This window comes from Pituophis catenifer, unplaced genomic scaffold (genome assembly GCF_029215685.1).
Source record: "Pituophis catenifer annectens isolate HBS135680 unplaced genomic scaffold, rPitCat1.0.hap2 SCAF_1, whole genome shotgun sequence".
Classification (NCBI taxonomy): Eukaryota; Metazoa; Chordata; class Lepidosauria; order Squamata; family Colubridae; genus Pituophis; species Pituophis catenifer.
In genome coordinates this window covers 96,384,943-96,395,384 of record NW_027256881.1, presented here as the reverse complement: position 1 = coordinate 96,395,384, position 10,442 = coordinate 96,384,943, and the positions used below count along the sequence as shown (strand labels likewise).

Genomic DNA, 10,442 nt, shown 5'->3' with positions numbered 1-10,442 from the left:
CGCAAATCCTATAATTAGGAGAGATACAAGACAATATTAAACTTAATTAAATTATGCTTCTAGCGCATTGCATAAAATTAATTTGCTTCATCATTATGTTTCAGCTCTTCCCCTGAATCCTTGCTCTCTATTTTGCTTCCTTTCTTGGATAAAACCTTTTTATTGTCTCCTGGCCAGCACATTTCAATGATAATATTTATGTCCATACCCTGTTTGTATATATGTATTTAATCAAATTATATGGCTCACAAATTTGACTCAGAAATGCAAAAGCTGTACAAATCAAATAATAATCAAAGGTAAACATACTATAGCAGCTGAGGAATCAACTCATCTTGGGTTCAGTTGGCATATTAGTACTTTCAAACAATGTTTATTCATGTACGGAAGGGCAGAACTTCAACGATCTTCTCAGGGTCACAGTAAAAAAAAAGTGTTCTTCTCTTTGAAAAAGGGTTCTTCCAGATGAATAGCTCCTGATGGTAACCAAGAAAAGGTCTTATAACTTATCCTTCTTGCTGAATTTATTTAGATAAGAGAAATAACAGAATTGGGGGGAACTACGAATGAATTATTATTGATAGCTGGATCTCCTGTAAAATTCTGCAATTCTATAAGAGAAATCTAGTTTGGAAGAGCTTCAATTTTTAAAAGTTCTTTTTTATATTTCTGGTTTTTAAAGCGCTGAAGTTTCATAAGAAACAGTATAACAGAGCAGTAACTCCAGAGTAGGAAGAAAACATTTCTTGTTAACAGAAAAAAATATCAAAAAATTGGAAACATTCCTAATTTGCAGACAAATAAATATATGTGAAACAGTGAACAGAAAAAAATCCTCTTACTCCTCAGGAATTAGGCAGAATTAGGCACTAAAAACTGTTGCTTTTAGTGTGATTTCAATCAGATCTTCATGAAAGGATCCCTGAGCATTCTTGTGAGCATTTAGTAGCTGTAGAGCCATATTAAAGATTGTATCAAGCCTTCCACAATAATCTGGCCAACAGAGGCAAAAAAATAGTTTGTTAGATTAACTGCAATTTCAGACTCAGTTTTTGTTTATCTCTGCTGCTCGCTCTGTTTTCATTTTCATTTCAATTATTGGATTATCAACTTGCAACATTTAGTTTTAATTTTATTAAATGTACTCATTTTAGTGCTTTATAATTACTGGTCTAACCAGCTACTTATATTATGCCAGGCATATTTAAAATCAAATAATGAGGGGAAAAAAGGTATTTTCCAGGAAATCAGAAAAGGAGATCTACCAAACTGGTAAAAAAATAATTCTGAGAGTAGTCCTGAATGCAGTACAGTATGCAGTATAGTATGGAAAAACTAAATATATAAGAATGTGAACTAAACATTTCGAAAAGGTAGGGCAGCATCATATTTCAAAAAGATTTTTGCTCCTCCCCCAGTTTTTAGAGTTCAATCTTCAGGTGAGTGTGGTTTGTTTCTATATGTGTACGTGTGTAGGGGTGTGTGTGTGTCCCAAGGCTGCATTTGGCGCAAGTTCCGCTCCAATTTAGCTTTCTGAGCTCAAATACACTTCTCCCCCCAACCCCAACCCCCAGCCTTCCATCCGTCCGAGGTCAGTAAAATAAGGACCCAGATTGTTGGGGGCAATATGCTGACTCTGTAAACCGCTGAGAAAGGTTGTCAAGCACCGTGAAGCGGTCTATATATCTAAGTGCTATTGCTATTGTACAAAACCCGATTAGAGAATCAGAAGTGATGTGGGCGGGGCTGAAGGAGGGGCAGGAAAGCTCCGAGCGGCTAAATTAAGAGGAAAGGCGAAGTTTGGCCCTCAAGTTTCACGCCGGCGGGTTAATGCGGGTCGGCGAAGGAGAAATAGGGGGCCGCGTTACAAAAGTGGAGCAGCGCTAACTCCCCGGGGCGCGACGCTTCCCTCTCACGCCACGCGACTTACCATCCGCATGGCGAAGCTTAGACCTGGCGGGAAAACCTTTTACCAATCTGGCGGCAAAAGGGAGCGGCAGGAACCAGCCGGGAGGAGGAGGAGGAGGTGGGACCAGCGAAGATTGGCTCCTCTCCTCCGGCTCCGCCGCTGGATGACAGGCGGGGAAAGGGCGGGCGACTTTCTTTTTCGGACTGCTGGGGCGTCGACGCCGTCGATCTGTCTGTGCTGCCCCTGGCCGCGAGGGTGGGAGCGGGGGGGGGGCTACGATTGGCCAAGCTGAGTATAAATGAAGCCCTTCGAAGAAAAAGCGCCAGGCTTGCCGGTTCCGTCCTCAGTAGTTCACTTCTTTGACTGCGTTGTAATAAACTGCTACTCCGTGAATAGGCGTGAGGTGGAGCAGGTGGGCTGCAGTATTGAACTTTAAAATTGGAGACTGGGAATTGAAGCCGTCGTTAGGCAACGGGAAGCCACCGGGATTTTGCCGGGATTTTGCCGGGATTTTACCGGGATTTTGTGGTGTGGTGGGGGGAGCAGAGCGCTGTTTCTCTTGCAGACCGGAAAGGAAAAAAAGCAGAAATTAATTATCGCTGTTTCCCCCCCTCCCCGCCATCTGTTCTTTATATTATTTTTGGTTCAGTAAAATTCGCTGTAGGGGTTAAGGTACCAGGAGAGACCATGAATTCTCGTCCTGCCTTGAGCCGGTCATTTTCAGAGCACTAGGAAAAAGCAGGAAGGGCAAAGCCGCTAAATCTTGCCAAGAAAACCGCAGGGGCTTGTTCAGGCAGTTGCCAGGAATCGCTGTCTAGAAGGCACACACACCAAAAGTACTATAGTGCGAAGAGAGCTTTGTCGATTAAGGAGGCACAAGGAGGAAAAACGGTGAAATGAAGCGGGGTGGGGAGCCCTCCGGAAGGTTAAGACTTGAATCCTGTTTTGGAAGTACGAGCAATGATCCTCATGTCCCAGAATTTTACTTTTTTGTTATCAACTGTCTTTAGGGTTCCTATTGAGTTGGTATCAGTTAATAAATACACATGCGGCCCTAGAAGAGCTGAATATTTTTCTATTGCTGTGTCTCCGATTTTACACTGCTGTTTTTTACTTGATTTAGTTTATAAGAAGTGTTACATGAGTGCATTTTTTTGAAGAGGCAGTACAGTGGAAAAAATACTGCAGGATACAACAAACATTTCTTTCTGGGAATCAGTAGCCAGCATTTCTTCATGGGAAGTTATGTCAGTCTGAGTTTATAGGCTCATATGGAAGGGATTGGATGACTGCATGAATAAACATTGCCTTGCAAATATTTTTGGACCTTTTCTGTACCATTAAGTGGTAGTAGTGATGGAAACTTCAGAATAAGTAACAGTAACAGAAGGGACCTTGATGGTCATCTAGACCAACCCCCTGCTCATGCAGACCTGTACTAGAGATTCCGTCAATCTTTCTGATCAACAAGCTCAGTCTTAGCCACTGAGCCACCTAGTCAGTCTGTTGTCCTATAATTGTCCTTGTAAAAACTTCCAGACGTTTCCTGCTTCTAACAGGTTTTTCCATTACAGTTGTATATCATTTAAAAGCCAACAATTACAAACTGAAAATGACATCTGATCCCACTGGAAAATGTCAAGTAGGGCAACTATACAGTAAGAAATTCTAGAAGAAATATTGAAGTAGGTCCAAGATATAGGAATAGTTTGAGCATTCTAGCTTTGACAGTCAAAATGGCTGGATTTTCAAGGCAAACTTTAAAGCTAGCTTTTTTCTTTTAGATGTGATAGCTTTAAGGTTCAGAAGCATTGTTTGTAGAACAATCTTTGCCAAATGTTGTAAATGAAGTAGAGCGCTTGAGTAATAAAACACAGCAATACCATTCCTTCAATAAGACCTTACAAGGAAAGGAGCGAGTAAACTATCTGATAAACTATCAGTTTATCATAGTGTGATATTCCTTGTCGTGTTTTAAAAAGTTTGCAAAGTAAAAAGGTAATACAGGTAAAATAGATTTCTCAATCTACCAGTGTTTGTAGAAATGAAACTAAGAGTACAGTAATAAAACCTATGCTGTTTTCTTATAATAAATCATTTGTATGCTTTTATTTTATTTATTTATTTTTATTTTATTTCCAATTTATATACCGCCCTTCTCCCTGAGGACTCAGGGCAGTGTTCAGCCAGAATTAACATGAAATACAAATATTAAAAAACAATTAAAATATATATAAATTTGGCCCAAGAATTAAAAATCACAAACCAATTTAAAACTTTTAAAAATTTCTTCTTAAGCCAGCCCGGCTTGCTGGAAAAAGTGGGTTTTAAGGGCATGGCGGAAGGCACTGAGGTCTTGGATTCTCCTTATCTCTGGGGGTAACTGATTCCAGAGGGTAGGTGCCCCCACAGAAAAGGCCCTCCCCCTGGGGTCACCAGCCTACATTGTTTGGCTGATGGCAAACAATTAAATAGATTGTTTTAGAAAGTGACACGTTGATGCCACATAATGTATGTTGTCTTGAAGGTGCTGTATATGGCTTCAAAATACATGACATTTAATACTTAAAAGCTGTGCATTAAATTAAGCTGCTGTTATAAAAGTAAACTTTTAGAATAACTCAGAAGTGCTTCCAAGAATTAAAAGAGTTCTGGAGACTAATAACTTCATTATGCATTTTTTAAATTTAAAAAATTATAAAAGGCAGCATAGAAAGAGCACTAGCATTCCAAGTTGCCATATTGGAGATCACAGTATTAGCAGAATGCTATTTACAGAACAACTTTTACATGTATAGGTTGAACGTTATAAGTTAATGTGAATAAATTGTATCGTTCAAGGATAATCGGAAACTATGAATTTTTATAGTAAATTGTTGAAAAAAATGACTAGACTGCAAGGAGAGTACTTCATCTATTTATTTGCCATCTCATATTGAAATGACTAGGCTTTTTAAAGCTCACTCAGTTTCCTACAAAATAGGATTTGTGAAATCTTGAAAAAGGTGCCTTGCAAAGTGTGTTGGCATGGTGATACACTCATCCTTGAGGTATTAAAGAGCTTGAGTGGTGCAGCAGACTAATGCTACTGTTAAAGGTAGTATTTAGCTTCCAGCTGCCTGCAATTACTGCGAGTTCAATTCTCACCAGGCTCAAGGTTGACTCAGCCTTCCATCCTTTCTAAGGTAGGTAAAATGAGGACCCAGTTTGTGGCGGCAATAAGCTGATTTTGTATAAAATATACAAAAGTATGAAGGCTATTGCTTAATGCCTTGTAAGCTGCCCTGAGTCTCCGGAGAAGGGCGGCATATAAATAAATAAATAATAATAAAAAAAAACTACCTACCTTGGGAAAGCATGTAAACCTGCTTTGAAGGCTGTGTCCCATTGCCTGAGCCATATACAGTTGCTTTGGTGCTATCACAGTTTGAGATGTCTGTACACATCCTGGAAACAGCTTTTGCAGTAGCCATGCAAACTTTCCGAAGGATGTGACTGTTTAATATATTGTGGAGAAGAGCTTTGCTTGTAGCGATTTGCTTTGCAAAGCTATTTTGAATGTTTTCCATAGTTTTCATATATAAATGAAAGCAAGTTTCTATGCACTAACAGATTGGATAATACTTTTTGAAGGTTTATTAATTTGAGGACTGTATTTAAAATTGGTATGGAGAAATGACTTGTGTTTTGTGATAAAGGAGTTTCTGTCCTGTAGTAAGTTGCAGCATCAGAGTAAAATATTATGCAAATAACATGTCTTCTTCCATATTTTCAGTATAGAAGACAAGAAGTTGATTTCACTGATATTAACACTAGAAAAAGTAAAAAAAAATTGTGAACAAGAACACTAAAATACTATTATTGTTTTAAAGTTTAACATTTGACTTATATCCCATCTTTCCTTAGGAGCCTAAAATGATATATATAGTATCCTTCCATTTTCGTTGCACAAAACCATATGAAGCTGGGCTCAGAAAAGGCAACTGGATAAAAGTCATCAAATGAGTTATCATGGTTGTGGATCTACTTTAGTTTGGGATTGCCTACCAGTAGTTTTAATTCAACATGTTAGCTACAGGATTCTGGCACCGTCCACCCAATCTTTTGGTATTAAGGTAAACAAAGCATTCAATTTTAAAGAAGAAAAACATAACACAATAGTATTTTGGATCATCATTGCAAAATTATCCAGTATATTTTATTATAGGTAACAGCCAAGAAATCCAACTTTAACTTAATATGGCTTTCTTCTAATGTAAAGGCTATATATACCTTTACACAGACCATAGAATATCTGCTAAATACTGCTTTAGATTAGCAGGAAAGCATTAGAACATTGCTTCCAGTGAAGCATTCAGGATGAGTTTACAGGAGATACAATTTGAAAAGTTTGATTAGGACATTTTATATGAAAACATACAAATTTTTTGTACATATGCTACATATAAAATTCACTATATTATTGGTGGTACCATTGGTTGATTATGCTGTTGCATAATGGGAAGACGCAGTCAGGCTTTAGCAGAAATAATGGAGAGCTATATTTTTGTATCTAAGAATAAAAACTGTTTTTAAAATAACCACACAATCTCCCTACTCCCCCTTTATGCATACAAAGATCAGATCTTAAAAGTACATTCATAAAAGAAAGAAAAATTTCTCCCTGAGATTACCAATGTTACTTTTATTGTGGTAATCTTGGAAATAACAGCAATAGTATCAACAAAATATATAAAAACCAGATCTGCCAGTATATTACATCTTTTCTCTCAGAAAACCTGCACAATTATAAGACAGGTGTAATAGAGTGGAAAATCAGGCTCATTCTCCAGTTGAAAAAGATTACATGATCATGGCTTAAATTTTGTAATGGAAGAGAAAAATGTTAACATTTATGCTGGAACTCCAATGAAAGATTTGCATGCTTTATTATGCATAATTATTTTGTTTAGCACTATTTTTTCATTAATGCCTGAGTTTTTCCCAAAGGATAATATCCTCAAAATGCAGCTTTCCATAAATTTCACTTTATTAATAACAACATTACCTAATGTGGTAACCCCAAATGTTAAATGTTTAAAGAGCATTGTTTCTGCATGTATTTATAAAATATTTATGACAAAAGTTGATGAATTTCAACATTAAAATATCCGGCATTTTTCTTACTATAATCTTATCACCACCTAGCTTTATATATTATTATAATTTAGCAATCTTCCCCACTTTTAGAATCAACCACAATTTTTAAAGTCAGTTTTCTAAGTTAATTAAAAATATATGGATTTAAACATATTTTGCCATTGTCTGATTTTTAAATTAACAATTTATTTTAATATATAATAACCATGCAATTAATTGCATTTGAGAGAGAAATGGGATGCGAAAACCTTCTCTGAAACTAAAGAAAATACATATTTATAGGAAAAGTGGAGGAAAGATTGCATTTCTTCTATGAAATTTTATTATGCAGTAATTACAAAGTTTAAATACTTTTCAATTTTAAATAAAAATAAGTGTCATTAAGCACATTTATATAACTATGTCAAGTGATTCCAACAAGTATCACATAAAATAGAGTGCATTTTCAAATTAGAGAGACAAATACGTTCTCATTCACAGTGTTTGACATATTACAAGGAAGCTTTTTTCACATAAGGGTTTATTTTAAGGTCATGCTATTATGAACAGTACAGTCCACACCATGCTGTGCCATTCAAAATAATCTCTCAGAATGTGAAGTAACGAGCAAACCATTCCTGACGTTGTGGATCTGGTGAAGCCATTGGGGAAGCTTCAGTCTGAGGAGGGCTAGATTCATAAAAAGAAAAGACAGATTTAACCCACAACCAAGAGTCAAGGTGCAAATTGCCTGGAAAAAGCATACAAAAACAGCACAGAATCAACTTTTACAATTTCAAAGTCACGTTAGTCTGTGAGGTAGTTTAATTCCCCATTTTCAACCTTCGGTCATCCACTCCATTGGAGAGCATCAGCAGCATAGACAAGTCACTAAGCCACACAATAGGTTAGAAAAATAGTGTTTTGGGAAAAAAAAAATTGGAGTTGCTGCTTTTGTCAAAAAAAAAAAAAAAAAAAGCAAGAGCAAGGGAAAGTTTGTTTTTAAAGAGCATCCTCTTTTAGCATCCTTTTCTTCTGGTCAAGTTAGTTGTCAAATATGATGCAAGCATCATATTCTTTAGGACATGCTGAATTATCTGGCACTGAACAATTACATACGTTAAATATTACACACTTGGAGTAAATTATTGAAATTGCATGCACATGGAATCAGATACAATAGAACGAGGGATTCAGTACAAAGTAAGCTCATTTTTTACCCACAATTATCAAGTAAAACTGTATGATATAATCACTATATATACTTTATTGCTTTAGTATAATTAAATTTTATAGTTAGAACGTTAAAATAATCCCTACCGTTTATAGGACAAATCAGGGAACACAATAATTTGTAAGGAAACTCCGTCATCACAATTCATGAATTCATGCACATGCTTGTTAATGGCGTCTGAGCATACATGCATTTTACATGCAAAGGGAAAATAAGATTACATTTTATGGGATTCCTATTTCAAGTTAAGAAATAAAATATTATTATAATGCAAACTTCCTATTCTATTTTCTGCCCCAGCTTTGTAAATTGCATTAAAGCAGAACTAAATCAGAATTAATAAACATTTACTTTTCCAGGATATCAAGCATTATATAATGATATTTCAGTTAGATAATAAAACATATTCCAATTGTAATGCAAAGTGGAGCTTGATATTTTAATGCTGAAGCATAGCATTAAATGGTATGTAATACATGCACATACTATATTCACATATACTCAAAGCTTGTTTTTGAAAAATATTTTTTCTGTGGTGAGGAAAATTGATGCAAATCTAATATGGTAAATATTTTGTTAGAAGCACTGTTACAAAATACCATTTTGATTTGGGGGATTGTAACATACTCTTGAAGGGCAGGTAGAAATAACAAACATTTAACACAATTGTTCATAAAGGTAAATAACTGAAAGCACACAACGTATTGGTAATAATATAACACTTTGAAATTTTAAGGGAAATAAGACATTGGGGGAATCACATTTCAACAAGCTTTACAATAAAAAGGGATACTATAAAGAGGTTTAAAATAGAGTGCAAAAATTATGATTCTAAAATAATATCCATACTCCAGTATTCTTAAACCAGGTGGGGGGGTCAACTAAAAAGAAATCAATTTTTGTTTTCCAAGTTAGGAAAAAAAAGAAAACCAAAAACTGGTGAGGCTCTGCTCACCTCAAAACCATCTTGGGCTCTTTGGGTGGTATTGGTTGTGGAAGTGGTCTGCTGCTGTTGAACTCAATATCGTGGATGGATGAATTAGGAATAGGGTCCAGGCGGTTAGCATGTCCATTGCCCACTCCACTAGATTCCAAAGCACTTAGATTGGGGACACTCACAAACCTGTTTGCTGATCTATCATTCTTCTTCTTTTGCTGCATTAAAAATAACATGTAGGGAAGGGAGTGTACAAATCAGGAAATTACTGAGATGTTTTAAATTATTATTCTTTATTAATGGTTTGGGGATTGCTGCAATACGATGCTTGACTTTTCAATAATTTTAGTAGATTTAGCTTATTTAGCTTCAATTCCTGAAGAACAGTGGAAACTACTTTTCTGTTAAAACTAATACTGTGTTATTATAATTTTGAATCTCCCAACCAAAAAAATGGAAAGTTTTAAGTGTATCAGAAAAACTGATTTCACTTTCTATTATATTTGCAGTCATTTCCTTATATAATCATGGTTCCTGATTGCCATAAAATGAATTACATCCTGCTTCAAAATATTTTCATAGGAAGTGACAAAGTTTAAAAAAAACAAATAACTAACTAGGATTATAATCAAAGTTTGGTCCAGTACATTTCATTTCTCAGGGAAAAAAGAACTTCCAACAAAAATATTTAATTTTCATTTATTTTATTTTTCTGGCTTTAATTGGCGAGAGAATATAGCAGATGTTGCCATATTGGTACCAAATTCTTATATTCTGCCAGCTGAGTAAAAAAGTGAAGAGTTGCAAAAAATGCTTCCAACAGCCATACAGCGCCCCCCTTAAGTAAACTATTTTATTAGATACTTCTTCAAAAATTACAAATCTTTTGATTGGATTAAGGGTTTTAATTCTACAACCTTCAGATTTTCACAGAAAAATCATCTCCCTATTTTCAATATCATTCAAATATATCTGTTCTTTGTTACTTTGCTGAAGGTACTGATTCAGAATCAGAATAATCTGAAACATAATTATTGTCTATCAGGTACAACTAATTCATTTTTTATATTCTTGAACATATTCTTGATCAAATAGATGGGAAAACCAATTTATCAATTAACAGCAAGCCATGATAAACAGTTAATATATTGTAAGCGGCCCAGGAAGCACTAAAGATTTTTTTCATCACTCAGCGAGGGTACTATCACTTTTAATTAATTAAAAAAATTAAACTACACAATAGC

At 35.5% G+C, this 10,442-nt stretch overlaps 1 protein-coding gene across 2 annotated transcripts in view; it reads right to left on the bottom strand.

Annotated features, from left to right (window-relative positions):
• Positions 1-6,136: 6,136 nt before the first annotated feature.
• Positions 6,137-10,442, bottom strand: part of FAM184A (family with sequence similarity 184 member A) — a 56,877-nt gene continuing 52,571 nt past the window's right edge. For both annotated transcript variants that reach the window (XM_070932769.1, XM_070932770.1), the window contains 2 exons: positions 9,217-9,416; positions 6,137-7,717 (listed from right to left, as the gene is read on the bottom strand). In XM_070932769.1, the coding sequence (XP_070788870.1) occupies positions 7,636-7,717; positions 9,217-9,416 (282 nt within the window). In that variant the 3' untranslated portion in view covers positions 6,137-7,635. The remainder of the gene's footprint in view (positions 7,718-9,216; positions 9,417-10,442) is intronic.